The sequence below is a fragment of the Musa acuminata genome, chromosome BXJ1-3 (genome assembly GCF_036884655.1).
Source record: "Musa acuminata AAA Group cultivar baxijiao chromosome BXJ1-3, Cavendish_Baxijiao_AAA, whole genome shotgun sequence".
NCBI classification, from domain to species: Eukaryota; Viridiplantae; Streptophyta; class Magnoliopsida; order Zingiberales; family Musaceae; genus Musa; species Musa acuminata.
This window is the reverse complement of record NC_088329.1, coordinates 34,194,367-34,212,494: the sequence shown is the minus strand read 5'-3', so window position 1 is coordinate 34,212,494 and position 18,128 is coordinate 34,194,367. Positions and strand designations below refer to the sequence as shown.

Below are 18,128 nucleotides of genomic sequence, written 5' to 3'. Positions count from 1 at the left end.
GATCTCTTTTGTTATTATCTTTATTGTGATATCGGATAAAACTCCAATTATAGATATAAGGTATAACATGGCAATTGCATTGTCATCTATCTCCTTCCACTTTTTGTCATTTGTGAAATTTTTAAATGTCTTTAATTACTGTCAAGAAATTATCCTTCCTTAGAATTACCCTTATCTTCATCTTTTGTAGGGAGAAATTATTTTTGTTAAACTTTTTTATCTCAAACTTTATTACTATTATTTTACTTGATTTGCATTCCTCCTTGAACCCAATTTATCATAAATAATAACTTTGCAACCTTTAATTTTTTTGAACCTTATCTATAATAACATTATTGATAAAAGAAAAACTAAAACTAAAACTAAAAATGAATATAGGTAAATAGTATCAATCTAAAATAATAAAATCGAATATCAAAATCAACTAAAATAATAACACCAATTAACATGATAAAATCCTCAATTGGTTGTAGGAAACATTCACGAAAAAACTAGAAGGTATTCATATAAAAAGATGGAAGTACAAACTTCTTTGTAATACAAGAAAAGAAACATTATATTTTCTATTTTGTAATTGGAGAAATAAAAAAATAAAAATTCATAAAAAGGATAAACCAAAGAGGAAAGCACAAAAATAATTATCTTATTACTTCACATGGAGCACATTCGAAACTTCACTCATCTTGATTTTTGTGTAAGATCGATCGTCTAAGACCTCTCGATTATATCTGAAAATATTTTATGCATAGAGATCCGTATCAAATTGAATTGATACAAACAATACTTATCATTATCATGTTTATGAAACGTCAAATGTATAAAAGAATGGGCTCTCCATTGAGACGATGTATACAAATAATCCCACATCGATTAGTAATGGCTCTCTGTTGAGATGGGAGCGGTATAAAAGAAGGGCTACTGCTAATAGCAAATTCATACCTTTCTCGGCCTTTTGGCTAAGATCAAGTGTAGTATCTATTCTTATCAGTTTAATATCTGATACGTGGGTCATCAACCCACTATGATATTAAATTAATTTCTTATGGGGGAGAGTTCACCGCACAGGCTTGGCGCGCCTTAATCAAGTCAAATGGTTAAACATTTCAACCGTAGCTTTTATTGATGGAAATCAAATAGGTGAATTTAAAAAAATCATCAAATTGTATTTATATATATAATCAATCACAGTTTAATTAATCTCTTGATCTTTCTTCTTTTCCTGGTCATTTTTTCTTAGTCTCAAAAAGGAGACATTGTATCCATATGCAGTCCACTAAATCATTAATCTGAAAACAGTGCAACAGTGCAACACATAGGTGACACGTGAGGGTCCCAATGGCAAGCCACTACGGTGAACCCTTCCCCACAAGAAATTAATTTAATTTCATAGTGGGTCGAGACCCACGTATCAGATATTAAACTGATAAGAACAGATACTACACTTAATCTTAGCCAAAAGGCCGAGAAAGGTATGGGTTTGCTTTTAGCAGTGGCCCTTCTTTTATACCACTCTCATCTCAACAGAGAGCCATTGCTAATCGATGTGGGATTATTTGTATACATCATCTGAGAGCCCCTTCTTTTATACATTTGACGTTTCATAAGCATGATAATGATATGTATTATTTGTATCAATTCAATTTGATACGGATCTCTATGCATAAAATGTTTTCAGGTATAGTCGAGAGGTCTTAGACGATCGATCTTACACAAAAATCAAGATGAGTGAAATTTCGAATGTGCTCCATGTGAAGTAATAAGATAAAATAAAGAAACAGGATGGGTTGCAACCATTTGCATGGAATGAGGTGCATCGTTGCAACCTCTCATGCAAGGTGCAATATGGAGGAGAGATCTACGATCTCCTCTTATGCCTATATAAGACATCAAGATGCAGAAGGAAGGATTCATCCATCCAGTGCAAAGAGAAATATAGAGAAAGAAAGAAAGAGAGAAAAAAAAAAGTGAGAAGAGAGAATTATTTTTGTGCTTTCCTCTTTGGTTTATCCTTTTTATGAATTTTTATTTTTCTATTTCTCCAATTACAAAATAGAAGATATAATGTTTCTTTTCTTGTATTACAAAGAAGTTTGTACTTCCATCTTTTTATATGAATACCTTCTAGTTTTTTCATGAATGTTTCCTACAACTGAGGATTTTATCATGTTAATTGGTGTTATTATTTTAGTTGATTTTGATATTCGGTTTTATTATTTTAGATTGATACTATTTACCAATATTCAGTTTTAGTTTTAGTTTTAGTTTTTCTTTTTTCAATAATGATATCATAGACAAAGGTTCAGAAAAATTAAAAGTTGTAAAGTTATTATTTATGATAAATTAGGAGAGTCAGTTCAAGTAGGAATATAAATCAAGTAAAATAATAGTAATAAAGTTTGAGATTAAAAAGTTCAACAAAAATAATTTCTCCCTACAAAAGATGAAGATAAGGGTAATTCTAAGGAAGGATGATTGCTTGACAGTAATTAAAGATAGATTCAAAAATTTTACAAATGACAAAAAGTGGAAGGAGATGGATGACAATGCAATTGCCATGTTGTACCTTATATCTATAGATGGAGTTTAATCCGATATCACAATAAAGATAATAACAAAAGAGATCTAGAATACTCGTGATAATGTTATATGAAGTCAAGTCACTTACAATATGATCTTAAAGAAAATGTTTTGCACTTGACGTATATTAGAATCCACATCATAATGGATCATATCAACACTCTTAATAATTTATTCTCCCAATTTTCTACCATGGAGCATGATATTGAAAAGACAGAAATATGCCAAGCTTTATCTTTAAAGTCTACTTGATTCATATGATCAACTCATTATCAACCTGACCACAAACAAAACCAGTTTAGTCTTTAATATTATTGCAATCATAAATCTGAAAGAGGACAATAGGTATAAAAATAAGGAAGATAGATTAGTAACATTATAGTAAGTTGAGACATTATCTACAAAAAAGAGAAAGATCAATAGAGCATAGCTCGACTAGGAGCATTAGATAGAGTAGATCAAAGTCTAGAAGAAAAAAAATATATCAAGTGCTAAAATTATGACAAGATGAGGCACTTAGAGGAATATTGGAAGAATAAGAAGAATATAGATAAAAAGAAAGAAACTAAGCTAGAAGATTCTTACAATTTCACCTTCAATGCCTCAAGCGAAGGTGAATTATTCCAAAGTAAGACAACAATAATTTCCAAAGGAAAAAAAGGAGCTTCTGGATGTTTGGCTAGTAGATTCAACATCTTAGCATATGACTAGAATAATTATATCAGTACCAACCTATCTCAAGAGAATCTATTTCTCTAGATAATGATCATACCTTAGAGATTGTCAACTTTGGTACTATGGAGATAAAGATTTATGTTGATATGGTGCCAAAGATTTAAAAAAATCTACTATCAATTGGATAATTGGATAAACTTAGTTGCATAATCGATATTAAAAATAAAACTTGAAATATTATAAAGAGAGCATTCATCGTTATAAAGGCAGAGAAGATTCCAACAAATCTATACATGCTTTTGGGAGAAAAATATGAGGTAGATGCATCCATTGTATCATCCGACTCTAGAAAAGAATCTACTATCTTATGACATCGAGGATTGGGACACATATTAGAATGAGATATGAAGATTCTCTCCAATGAAATCTTTATTACCGGACTCATATTAATAATTATACCTTTTGTGAGCATTATGTTACAAGTAAGCAACATAGATTAAAATGTGTTAGATCTATTACAAGAAGTAAATGCATACTTACCTTGATTCATTTTGAAATTTGAGTCATTAGCGGAGGTGCAAATCATTTTGTTTCATTTATTACTGATTATTATAGGAGATATTGAGTGTATTCAATCAAGAAGAAGGCTGATGTATTTTCAGTTTGTTAGTTGTTTAAAGCAAGAATATAACTTAAATCAGGGAAAGAGATCAAGTGTTTGTGGATAGATAATGGAGCATAATATACGAGCAAGGTGTTTGATGCTTTCTCAGGAAAATTGAGAGGCAGCATATAATGCCATACAGTCCTCAATAGAATGTATGGTAAAGTGGATGAAAACTCTTTGGAAGAAAACTAAAGCTTGATCCCAAGTTCAAAAAATATATATTCTTAAGCTATACTGATGGAGTGAAAGGATATTATTATAGGAGATATTATCTTTGTTGAAGATCTACAAAATGATACAAGTGATGGCATATGGATAAAAAGTTAAGAAACAATTGAAGTTAAGGTGAAAAAAGATTCTTCTAAGGTAACATAAGAGCATGATGAATAAATGCAAGTCCAAATTAAGGCCGAAGAAGTGTGACGATCAACTTGTAAAAGGGTACCATTGACTTGACATAAGAAGTATATTTGGGAGAGCAATACTGGATATTATTTTCTAATAGAGGATGGAGAGTCATTAACTTTCTAAGAGACTACATATAGTCCAGATGCGTCTTAGTAAATGATAGTGATATAGAAAAAAATTGAAGCTCTACATAAAAATATAATATGAGAATTTGTACCACTACCACAAGAAGAAAAGTTGTCATAAATAGATGAGTCTACATTATCAAGAGAGATAGCAATAATTAAGTAGAGCATATTATGCACGATTAGTGGTGAAAGGATATCAAGTAGCCTATCTATCTTTTAAACTAATATCAATGTATGAACAAGTGTATGATTCCTAGAAGCTCTTTCGAGTCAGAAAGAATGTTCTGATTTTAATGATATATTTTTTATTATTATTGACTTTTGATAGCTCGAATACTTTTAACTTTGATTTACATATAAAGCAATTAGATATGAAAACTGTATTTCTTCATAGTGAATTTGAAAAAGAGAGTCTTGCTGGACAAAAAAAATAGTACTTGGTTTGCAGGTTGAACAAATCTCTATATGGCTTAAAGCAAATGCCAAATGTAATAACAAAAAACATTGATTCCTTTATCATTAATCTTGGAGATAATAGATTCAGTATAAACTTGCCTATTAGAAGATGTTTGATGATGATAATTTTATTATCTTGCTAATGTATATTAATGATATGTTGGTGATAGGTCCCAACAAGACAAATAAAAAAAAAAAGTCCTCATTACTTGAAACCATTAACCCCATTAATTGACATAGCAGCTTGAATTTGTACACAATTATTGAGCTTAATGCTTGAAGTCTTAGGCTTATGCATGCCTTTGACTCTCCTAAAACAAAAATTTGGAGAAGATACTTTTCATTCATGAATGGCTTTTCTTCTCTTGGTATGAGAAGTCATACAAAGATGATTTGATACAATCGAGGAGGATTAATCTAATGTCTTGTGGTCTTGAAGCTTTTATTGCAGGCTTTACCAAAACACCAAACCTAATTGGCAGAGGAATGAGAGCTAATTGACAACCTGATAGGTTGATACAAATGCCACCAATTCTTCTTTTTTCGAATCAAGTATATTCATTTTCTTTCATTTACAATTTTGGATGAGGAAACGATGAACACTACATTTTATTGGCAAATAGGATTGAGATTTCATGACGAGCATTCAATATCGTGTTCTGTTTATGTAGTGTGTCTTTTGGATCACAATCCAAAGCTGTTTCCCCACTCACCTCTTTCACAGCCTCTCTTTCGTCCTTTTCCCACGAAGGTCATCCACCCATGTCGTATATGCATATTCCTACTCAATTTTAATTCTCGTATCAGATTTCCGTCAACCACAGCTGAGGCTGAAATGTTTGAACGTTTGACTTGGTTGGGGCGTGCCAGGCACTATCAGATATTAAACTGATAAGAACAAATTAATTTAATATCGTAGTGGGTCAATGACCCACGTATTAGATATTAAACTAATAAGAACAGATATTACACTTGATCTTAGCCAAAAGGCCGAGAAAAGTATGAGTTTGCCATTTGCAGTGCCTCTTCTTTTATACCGCTCCCATCTCAACAAAGAGCCATTGCTAACTGATGTGAGATTATTTGTATACATCGTCTCAACGGAGAGCCCTTTCTTTTATACATTTGATGTTTCATAAGCACGATAATAGTAAGTATTGTTTGTATCAATTCAATTTGATACAGATCTATATGCATAAAATGTCTTCAGGTATAATCGAGAGGTCTTAGACGATCGATCTTTCATAAAAATCAAGATAAGTAAAATTTCCAATGTGCTCCATGTGAAATAATAAGATAAAATAAAGAAAAAGGGTTGCAAGCAATTGCAGCCATTTACGTGGAATGAGGTGCATGGTTGCAACCTCTCATGCAAGGTGCGATGTGGAGGAAAGATCTACGATCTCCTCTTATGCTTATATAAGACGTCAAGATGCAGAAGGAAGGATTCATCCATCTAGTGCAAGGAGGAATATAGAGAAAAAAAAAAAGAGAAAACAAAAAGTGACGAGAGAGAATTATTTTTGTTCTTTCCTCTTTGGTTTATCCCTTTTGTGAATTTTTATTTTTCTATTTCTCCTATTACAAGATAGAAGATATAATGTTTCTTCTTGTATTAGAGAGAAAATTTTACTTACATTTTTTTTTTTTACGATGAATACATTCTAGTTTGGCCATGAATATTTCCCTCAACCAATTGAGAATTTTATCATGTTATACATTGGTGTTATTATTTTAATTATTTTTTATATTTGATTTTATTATTTTAGATTGATACTATTTATCGATCATTTTTAGCTTTAGTTTTTATTTTTTAAATAATAATATCATAGACAAAGGTTCAAAAAAATTAAAGATTACATAATTATTATTCAAAACAAATTAGGGGAGTCAATTTAAGGAGGAATGCAAATCAAGTAAAAGTAAAATAATAGTAATAAAGTTTGAGATCAAAAAGTTCAATGAAATAATTTTTCCTAAAAGATGAAGATAATTCTAACAAAAGATAATTGTCTAACTGTAATTAAAGACAGATTCAAAGATTTCACAAATGATAAAAAGTGGAAGGAGATGGATGATAATACAATCGCTAAATTGTACCCGATATTGATAGATAGTGTTTTATCCAATATCATAATAAAGACAATAACAATAGAGATCGAATACTCTAACAAGGTTATATGAAGCCAAGTCACTTACAATATGATCTTCTTAAGGAAAATGTTTTACACTCGTCATATATTGGAATCCATATAGTAACATATCATATCAATGTTGAATTCTGGATTTGATGATAAAATCAATTGATGAGTTTATGATCTAATGTGTTGTTTGAGAAAAGTGATGCAGGACTTACTTCGATTAGAAAAGATAAAACGATTGAAGCAAGAAGAATCAGAAGTTGAGCCGGAATTAGAAAATGAGCATCGAGCCGGAAGAATCGGATGTTGCGCCAAGATCAAAAGTTGCAGGAGTCAACTTGTTGATGGATCAAGCGATACGTCGAAGGTTCGGACTGTTAAGAACGAGTCGACAATAAGAGGGGGTTTGAATTAGTACAGCGGATAAAAACCTCGATTTCAGAAAATATTCATTCATTGAAATCGATTTCGGAAAGATGTTAACTTGAAACACATTCGTAAAAGTGTGCAGTTAAAGTAATGAGGAAGTATGGTAGTTTGTAGTTAAAGTAAAGAGCAAAACAGAAATACAAATCGAGTTTATTGTGGTTCGATCATCGTGATCTACATCCACTCCCGATTCCTCCTCCGTTCCCGATTCCTCCTCCGTTGAGGCCACCGGCATATACTATCGATCTTCCTTCAATAGGCGAAGATCAACCACCTCTTTATAACTTTATTCTCCTTTTGCAGGCTCAGGAGAGAACCTATACACCCCCACTTACTTCTCTTAAGCCACACTAACACTTAGAGCTTTTGAGAGGAGTTCTCACAAGATTACAATAGCATTTTTTTACATTTTTGCTATTAATTCTTGTGTTTTTTAACCAGGGATGAGAGGGGTATTTATAAGCCTCAAGTGGATTCAAACTTGGAGCCTAAAAGAGTCTCATCTCGGGTTTTCTGAGTCCTGGCAGTACCATCACTTATGCTAGACGGTACCACCGCTTACAGCACTGACACTTGGTGGGACCATTGCCTAGAAGACTGTGTTTGGGCGATACCACCGCCCAGACTAGCGGTACCACCACTTAACATTGCTATTGGGCAATACCACCGCCCAGTCTGGCGGTACCACCACCCAATCTGGCGATACCACCGCCTGACACAGTCTTGGAGATTGTGTCACGATAGTGCCACCTGTTGGGTTACTGTTTGGGCTTTGCACTTGGCCCAACATAGCCCAAAGTTAGGCCCAATTGACCTCTAATTAAATTAGCCCAATTCCCACCCAATTATATGCTAACTACGAATTTTAAGACATTTACTAAGTTAAATAAGTTTGTAAGTCTACGTTTCTTCCGACGAGCTTCTAACGATCTTCCGGTGAACTTCTGACGATCTCTCGGTAATGTTCCAACAGACTCTCGGTAAGCTCCTAGACTTCACGACAATCTTCTTGGCGAGTTCCGACGAGCTTCTTTGGCAAGCTCCTGGACTTTTCGGTTAATTCTGATAGAACTTCTGATGAACGTTCGGACTTCCAACAAACTCTCGAACTCCCAACGAAATCTCGTTCTCGACTCCGGAACTTCATTTTGCATTATGCCTTGATCACTATCGTAGTTAATCCTGCACACTTAAAACCCACTTTGATCTAGACAATTATTACTAAGCTAATAAAATATTGTCTGGCATGTCATTGGTTCATCGATGCTTCGTCCGATTCTTTGACATATCGTCCTCTCTTGCGGCATACTACCCAATCGGTTAGTTTACCTCCGCAACTATGATTTCCTTGGTGCAATATCCGCTCTTCTTGGCCCGAAGCCTTCTGTCGATATATTGATCGATCCTTCGGTGTGACGTCCAATCTTCTGACATATTTTTCTCTGGCCCAATATGATTCTTCCTACTTTGTCTCTCCTTAATCGAAGCTTCCTGCGCCACTCAAAACGCAGATCAAATTATAAACACTATCAATTGGTTTCATCATCAAAATCCGAAATTCAACAATCTCCCCCTTTTGATGATGACAACTAATTGATGATAGAGTTAACATTAACTCCCCCAATTAATATGTCATATTGATATAACCTTAAATTCAAGCTGAATTCAAGTCAAAACAAATTTAATCATGAGTCCAAGCAACATAAAATTATGCATAATTAAAATTTCAATATATCATTCCATGCATAATTATTATCATAACTTCTCCTCCTTTGTCATAAAAAAAAAAGAAGTGCATTTAGCAAGTTTCAAATCATTGCATTATAAATATAATCTCAAGTTTTATCATCCTGTAAGCTAACAATAATTTTTTTAAATATGCAAGCTAGCAAGTTTTGAACATGCAAGCGAACAATTTTTAGAGATGTGCAAGTTTAGCATATTTGTTTTTCTTGCGATAGCAACTTTTTTCTTCTATTTGAGTTGAGTAATCTAGCAAATTTTGCTCTCCCTTTGTCATTGTCAAAAAGAAGGAAAGAATACAAATTTGTAATTCTTTTCCCTTTATATCAATTTTCACATCATGACAAGGATAAAGTATCAATCTTATTTCAATATACCATAATTGAGATAAACATTGAATTCAAGTCAAAAAAATTTTAATCATAATTCACATCATATACAATATATCATATCATCATAATAAAATCATAGGTATTATATGTATTATTCCAAATCATAAATATTATGGTATCGATTTGTCAAATTATACTACATCCTACCATATATGATCATAACTTCTCATTTGTATGCATCAACATAATATCATGAGTATTACATAATTTCATATCATCACATGAAGGATATCAAGAAAAACTTGGTGATAAGATATACTTCATGAATACAAGAAATTTTACATAATAAAACTGAAGTCATAAACCTTAAAAGATCAAGTGACATATCACGGTTGATTTGGATAAGTAAAATAGCGAAAAGAAATAATCATAGTAAACAATCTTGATTTATAAAAAGAATTCTCAAGTTATAATTTGGGAAATTAAGAGAAACTATGATTCACTTTGACAAATCTCCTCTTAAATAATTAAAAAAAATCTTAGGAGATCAAATAGTATGAAAAATCTTAAGTCATGAATTCCAAAAAAGATATTCTCTTTAGTAAATCACAAAAGAATTGTAGAAAAATAAATAAATAATTTTGATTCATACATAAGAATTTTCATGATTCATATAGAAAATCTCCTCTTAAGAAAATACCAAGAGGAATGCAAGAGTCATAAGAGAATAAAGAAGAGATCTCGATTCAAGTAGATAAGTATTCTCTTAAAAAAATGTAAGAGTCATAAGAGAATAAAGAGTAAGGGATCTTGATTCATAAAAATAAATCTCAAGTGATTCCAAGAATTCAAGATTATGATATAGATAAAACTTATTCAAATTCAAATCGTAAAAACATCAAAATCACCAAAATCACTTTCTTAGATTTGAAAAATTCATTGAACATAATGTTGAATGATTCTTAAAGATATCTAAACTTCTTTAGTTTCAATTTGTATGATTGACTTTATATTAGCATGCCCAAATTTTTATTCTTATGTCAAAACTATGCATCATGTTTAAAATCAAAAACCAAAAGCAAGATTCATCACAAAAATCATCAAGCCTTCCATATAAAAGCCATGCATCGTCATCAAAAAGTAATATGGAAATCATCAAGATACTCGTTATTACTTCTTTAAAACATACATAGAATTAATTTTTTTTAGGTGTACAAGCATTAGATTTATATCTAACATTTTATTGCATTATCATAAAATATGCAATTATCATGATCTTTTTCAAAATTACTCGATAGGCATGATCCTTTTTTTTAATTTTTTAATAATTTACATATAATTTTTCTAATTTAAAAATGACTCATGATAAATGCATCAAGTAATTTCAAAACAAAATAAAGGAGTTTCGTTTGAGTTGTTTACCTCGTTATCGTGAGTCACCAAAGTGAAGTTCACCACTTCGTCTTCATTGGTTTGCTCATCGTTTTCGGATGCACTCGTTTCGTCTCAAGTCACCTTGAGTGTTTTCTTGTTCTTTGGCAACTTTTTATTTTAAGTTCACTTTTATTCTTAGTTTCATGTTTTATAAATTTTATAAATTTACTTGTGAGGAGTTTTATGTCATCATCACTCTTTCGCTCAAGTGGTCTTCTTGAATTCTAAGTATCAAATCCTTCCTTTTCTTTGAAAGGTTATTCTCAAGTTCAATTAATTCATCATGTGCCTTGCACACCATTTCATAGATCATCAATAACTCGATAAGTTCTTCAAGACCAAAGTTGTTTAGATCTTTAGCTTCTTGTATTGTCGTTATTTTCGGATCCTAACTTTTTGGAAGGGATCTTAATATCTTATTAATAAGCTTAAAATTCAAAAAATATTACGATTATTCAAGTCCTTTTGAAGGTCATCAAAGACCCGATAAGTTCTTCGAGTGAAAAGTTATTCCAATCCTTAGCTTCTTGAATTGTGATTACTTTAGGATCTCAACTTTTCGGAAAGGATTTTAATATCTTATTAATAAGTTCAAAGTTAGAAAAATATTTACCAAGTGCTTTTAGACCATTGACGACATTCGTAAACCGGGTGTGCATGTCTTCAATGGTCTCGTTTGGTTTTATGCAAAACAATTCATAACTAAGAACTAAAAGATTGATTTTTGATTCCTTAACTCTACTCGTGTAATTTCAAAGTGTATATCACATGTCATGAGTCGTTTCGCAAATAGAAACTCGATTAAATTTAGTTTTATCTAAAGCACAAAATAAAGCATTCATAGTTTTGGCGTTCAAAGAGAAAATCTTTTCTCTAAAATCATTCCAATCGTTCGTTGGAAGAGAAAACTTTTAAAATTCATTTTCAACGATATTTCATAACTCAAAATCCATAAAAATTAAGAAAATCCTCATTCTAGTTTTCGAATAAGTATAATTTGTTCCATTGAACATGGGAGGACGTATGATAGAATGATCCTCATGATTGTCGGCAAAAATCATCTCTCTTGGATTTTAAATCAAATCAAGAGTAACCTTACTCTAAAACCAATTGTTATGATCAATCCAGCACTTAAAGGGGGGGGGGGGGGGGGGTTGAATTAGTGCAACGATAAAAATTAAGTTGGTTTGAAAATTTTCGTTCGATAAAATAGTTTCGACAAAACCCGTTTCGAAAAGTAATGAAAGTAATGACTTAGAGTAAATGTAAAGTGTAGAGTGCAGCTAAGCAATGAAAGAAAGCAATAAGGAAAGAACACATCGGATTTATAATGGTCGGATTTATAGTGGTTCGATCATTGTGACCTATATCCACTTCTAATTCCTTCTTCGTCGAGATCACCGACATCCACTAATGATCTTCCTTCAATAGACAAAGACTAACTACATTCTCCTTTTCACGAGTTTATAAGACAATCCTTACAAGCCTCACACATCTTCTTTAATGATTAAAAAACTAAAAAAAAAAAGAATGACCCTTAACACTTTTACAATACTTTTATATCCGAACACTTAAAGATTTTTGACACTTTTCTGCTTTTTTTATTGCCCTTTCATGTAGAAAGAAACAAGATATTTCTAGACCCCAAAGGTTTCTAAATTGGAATCAAAAAATATTTTATCCCGGATTTTCATGATATTGACGGTACAATTACCAATATTGAAGGTATCACCGCTTAACACTCTGACACTGGATGGTACGATTGCTCAATCTGACGATACTAATTCGATTCTGAAGTGCTTGTTGTTCCTGCAAATCAGGCGAAGAGAATAGTAACTCCAAAGAAAAAGTTATTGTTATGACAAAGAAATGTGCCTTAAAAGGCTACGGTGTATGGTTCTGAAATGTAAAGTGAGACAGTTCATGCTAGCAATAGAGTAAGCAATAGAATAAAAGAGGAAATAGATCAAAGGAAATATCAGGAAAACACTCACATAAATAAATGATGTATGTCGTCGTCCCAACAGGGAATCATGCATAATACTGAAGCTTGACCATCATAAATATCCACCCCTATAAAGTTAGAATACCTGTTTACAGATGGACATGGAATTTAAATGACATTCCACGCTGAATCAAGAAATCAGGTGCTGAACATTTTCAGTCCAGAACAGAAAATATTGCAATTCCTAATCAAACCATTCAATTGATGAGCAGCTTCGATATCCACCACTGGTCGATGAAGGCCAAAAACTTAATCACTGATCCTCATCTTTTAAGGAATTCAATGAAAAAAAGAACAGATAGGTACAATAATTTACAATAAGAGAACTATTATATCAACATCAAGTGAGCAATTTGCCATAGGACAAAGCAAAACATCAAGAACCAATAACCTTGTGTTCCGAGTTCTATAAATTAGTAAGCACCCACTTCTACTGCACGATAAGGAAGAAAGATCGAAGTCAAACAATGGCTAGAGAAAAAAAACCACCTGTCATTCAAATGATGGGATGCCAACTGTGTCATTGTTGGTATCACACACATGATAATGGTCAATCACTTTGTCGGGAAAAAGTACATGGTCCAACAGCAAAAGAGGGCTAACCTTGTAGATTTGGACTAAAGCGTCATATTTATAACTATGGGTATCGCAAGTGAAGTTATCATTGGTTACCAAAAACAAGTTATTTGCAGCTAACAAGTCCAACATGCAGACTGCATCAATGAATAAAAAGTATACTAAAGCTTAATGAAATTTGATAGTATGTTATCAAACAAATTGTTACCCAAGTAACAAAACAAAGCTCGATTCTCAACCTACAATAGAAATCATTTTATACAATAATGCTGAGAAAAAAGACCCACAACAATACTGGATTGCTGGAATTCAAATATCATAAATATGTTCTTCTTGCTTGAGTATCAATATCAGCTACTTGTAATCTGCTTAGTATGATGAATCATGGGTTGCACATTTCATGCATGACAACCATGTCAGACAGTACATATTATTCAAACATTATGCCAACAGTCGATGGGTACCATTCTTGCCATGAGACAAACCACGAAGGCATTGTTACACCCCTTTTCTGGATACTGTGTTAATGAAGTCCGCCTTTTGTAAAACTACTATGGTTAAATCTATGAATCCTCAACTACCTTAACCATACCCAACCTCTGTCTAGAGAAATCAAATGTCACCTAAGTTGAAGATCATATTTCAATCACCATAATCTCAACTAATACATCCATTCTTACTTTCCACCCATTCAAGCAATTTAGAGAAGAATGAGTAAAGAGTAACAAACTTACTTTCCACCCATTCAAGCAATTACAAGAAGAAAGCCAATATCCTAAAATTGCTATAAGCAGGGTCAACAGCATGTGCCACCTATAAGACACAGATGCAAACTTGCAATAACCTATTATCTAGATGATTGTAAAACAAAATACATGGGAACTTTAAAAAATAATGTAGGTGGACAGTATCAAACATAAGTTTTACCAACATAAACCAAACAATATTCTAAAGATGAGGTTCTAATGTAACTAAATGATCAGCATATCTTGTCAAAATACAATTGCATAGCTCTCTACTCTTTTAGGGCAACCAGAAGCAAATCAACATAATGCTGAAACAAAATCCAACATAAATATGAAAAGGAAGCACAAAACAGAATCAAATTGCAAGTACAATACCATGAGAAAAAAAAATGGCAAACAACATTCAATCAGAGCCCACACCATTGGATACACCTAACATCACTAGCATTTCTTCTTTGCAGGCAGATCTCTGCAGATGCACCTTTTATTAACAACAAAGTTCTACCTAGAATGTGCAATAACACAACATCATCCAGAGAATATTTCTTTTATCAGCTTACTGATGCCAACAGATAAAACCAGATCACCTCAGTTAAGGATCCCTGCACCAATCTTGCTCTGTCTCGCAATCTTGGACCACTCTGTGTGGAATGATCCGGGGCGGTCGACTCGCTCATAGGTGTGTGCCCCAAAGTAGTCCCTTTGAGCCTGCACCAGGTTCGCCGGCAGCCTTGCTCGGCGATAGGTGTCAAAATACGCAAGGCTGGCACACATACCTGGCGTGCTGATTCCAGCTTCAATAGCAAGTCCCACAACCCTCCTCCATGCCGCCTGCCTCTGCACCATCTCCCTTGCAAACTCTGGGTCCACAATCAGGTTTGCAAGCCCTAGGTTACGCTCATAAGCCTTCTTGATCCTGTCCAAGAACCTTGCCCTTATGATGCACCCTCCCTTCCAAATCCTTGCGAGCTCCCCAAGATTCAGGTTCCATCCCTTCTCTGCACTCTTAGCTCCGAGCAAGTTCATCCCTTGGGCATAACTACAGATCTTAGAGGCATAGAGTGCCTGCCGGACATCATCAATCAGGCGTCTCTTGTCGATAGATCGGCCTACAGAAAAATCGCCTCTGCCGATGCCTGCTTGTTCGAGAGCCTCGGAGGCAGCCTCTCTCTCCTCCTTAAGCCCGCTAAGGTATCGACAGTCCAGCGAGGCAGCGATGGTTGGCGCAGCAACCGAGAGCTCAGCTGCCTGCTGTACCGTCCACTTACCCGTCCCCTTCATGCCGGTCTTGTCTAGAATCTTGTCGATGAGCTCTCCACCACCATGCTCGTCGTGGACTCCAAAGATGTCAGCAGTGATCTCGATGAGGAAGCTCTCGAGCTCGCCGCGGTTCCATTCGCCAAACGTTTGGGCGAGCTCGGAATTCGACAGCCCACCGACAACCCTGAGCACATCATATGCCTCGGCGATGAGCTGCATGTCACCGTACTCGATGCCGTTGTGGACCATCTTGACGAAGTTGCCAGCGCCGCCCTCGCCAACGAAGGTGACGCAGGGGCCATCATCGACCTGGGCAGCGACGCGGGTGAGGATGTCCTCCACGTTGCGGTAGGCTTGGAGGGAGCCGCCGGGCATGAGGGAAGGCCCATGGCGGGCGCCATCCTCGCCGCCAGAGACGCCCATGCCCAGGTAGAGGATGCCCCGGGCGGCGGCCTCGCGGATGCGGCGCTCGGTGTTCTCGTACCACTCGTTACCACCGTCGATGATGGCGTCGCCGGGTTCCATGAAGTGGGAGAGAGCGGCGATGGTCTGGTCCACGGGGGCGCCGGCCTTGACGAGGATGACGACGGCGCGGGGGCGGCGGAGGGAAAGGACGAAGTCCTGCGGGGAGCGGTGTCCGGAGAGGGGGAGGCCGCCCTCAGTGGCAGCGCGGGAGACGGTCTCGTCAACCTTTGAGGCTGTGCGGTTGTAGACGGAGATGGGGAAGCCCTTCTCGGCAACGTTGAGGGCCAGATTCTGGCCCATCACCGCCAGCCCCGCCAGCCCGATCCGCGATAGCGCCGCTGTATCCATCGGCATATCCTCCTCGTCCTCCTCCTCCTCGACCTCGTAGGGTTTCCACTCTCTCCCACTTCATAATCCATTTATCTTTGGGCTTCTTACAATGAGGTGCCTAATTTAAAGTTTATTCGTGTTTTTACCCAACAACAAAATCTCAGCATTCTTTATTTTGCACATATACTACCCTTTAGTTGTTTTATTTGATAGATTCTTGTATTTAAAACAATGCATTTGAAGACGTTGAGAAACAAAGAAATTAAAGAAAATCCTACAAATTTAGCATTCTTTAAACATATTTTGTCAATAAGCCCTTAAAATGTTAAATTAGAATGCATTGTTTGTGACTTTGCTTCAGCAGTAAGGATGCAATTTCATATCTTTTACTATGTCAAATGCGTAACTTTCTGGTTCGGCTTAAGGGGTTCTTATGCAAATATGAAAAGGTTAAGGATTTTTACAAAAGAATGTTGCGATTGGATCTCTTGCGGGTGATGTAGAAAACAAGGGCTGATCTGCCAAATTGTTTCTTTTGATGGGTCAACTTGAAAACGGGAGTTAAAGCGACTCTTTTTAATTATGTAAGGATCCTATGAAATGGCCGAACGGTCACACAGGATCCAACGGCTTATGCTTATAGTCGTTGTTGGACCCCACGGTCAGATGGCGTGGTCGTTAATTGATGACCATTGCTGTGGGAACCAAACATTCAATGTTAGAAGGACCATTGGAGAGGATCCTTTCCCCGACCTATGGAGGCATCCAAAGGACAAGCTCAAGAGGGGTGGGAGGCTGAGGGGTACGCTGAGGAGGCAATCTTGTTCTAAATGGACTCTAAACTTGAGCCATTGGCCAATAACAAATAACATATAGAAGAGAGAAAATAAAGAAAGTATTAGTCCCAAATAATACTTAAAAGTGCTATTATATATTTTACCATCATGAGAAAATAATTATAATTATTTTTTATTTTATTTTTATTTTTATTTTTATTTTTTTATTTTTTTATTTTTATTTATTTTTATTTATTTATTATTATTATTATTATTATTATTATTATTATTGTAACCATCAAGTAGAGATCATCGGTGAACATGGGAATGGATGTAGCTAACAACATTATTCATCCACTTCCAACTGTCACACCTCTGATCACACATGAAACAATGCTAGCAGAGTTTGACACGTATTGTCAATGTCTAAGGAGATAACAAAATTATTTATCATACCATATAAAATTATATATTTTTTCTAATTTAAATATATATGTTTTCATATGCATACTCTCACATAAATATAGAATTTTTTATCTTTTATATTATTTTATCTAAATTCAGTAGAAGAAAAACTCTAAGAGGTCTGCAAGTATTTTTCCACATCATCTCTCCATTAAAATATAAAGAAACATGTGATATTTATATGATACCTAAATCATAATTTATAGAATTTCTTTCGTATGCAAGAAATTTTTTTTTTTATTTTCTAAGAATCCAAAATTACCTATTAATCTTGATATGAAAATAATGATATAGCTAATACCTTCAATTTAATATCATATAGTCGATATCTCGATTTCATATTCATAATATTTTCGTAAATGTTATCTATTGTTTGTCATATCTAATTTAGATTTGATGCAGTATAATTGTATCTAAGTTGGAAAAATATGTAAAATTATTTCCGAGATGTCTACGAGTATAAAAATAATCTGATAAATAAAGAGTTTTATCATGCATGTTTTCAATAAAGTTTT

At 34.4% G+C, this 18,128-nt stretch overlaps 1 protein-coding gene, 1 non-coding gene and 2 pseudogenes across 2 annotated transcripts; 1 reads left to right on the top strand and 3 right to left on the bottom strand.

The window, feature by feature from the left end:
* The first annotated feature begins 935 nt into the window (after positions 1 to 935).
* LOC135639409 (U2 spliceosomal RNA) lies at positions 936 to 1,118 on the top strand (annotated as a pseudogene).
* A 161-nt stretch (positions 1,119 to 1,279) lies between these two features.
* On the bottom strand, positions 1,280 to 1,473 carry LOC135639397 (U2 spliceosomal RNA). Its single transcript, XR_010496918.1, has one exon. It is a non-coding gene; the product is annotated as a U2 spliceosomal RNA (small nuclear RNA).
* A 4,271-nt stretch (positions 1,474 to 5,744) lies between these two features.
* LOC135639416 (U2 spliceosomal RNA) lies at positions 5,745 to 5,914 on the bottom strand (annotated as a pseudogene).
* An 8,712-nt stretch (positions 5,915 to 14,626) lies between these two features.
* Positions 14,627 to 16,450, bottom strand: LOC103978425 (6-phosphogluconate dehydrogenase, decarboxylating 3, chloroplastic-like). Its single transcript, XM_009394218.3, has one exon. It carries the CDS (start codon positions 16,394 to 16,396, stop codon positions 14,906 to 14,908), a length of 1,491 nt encoding a protein of 496 aa, XP_009392493.2. The 5' UTR covers positions 16,397 to 16,450; the 3' UTR covers positions 14,627 to 14,905.
* Positions 16,451 to 18,128: the final 1,678 nt, after the last annotated feature.

Coding starts and splice junctions, on each gene's coding strand:
- LOC103978425 (XM_009394218.3), bottom strand. CDS start 16,396: ATGCCGATGGATACAGCGGCGCTATCGCGGATCGGGCTGGCGGGGCTG.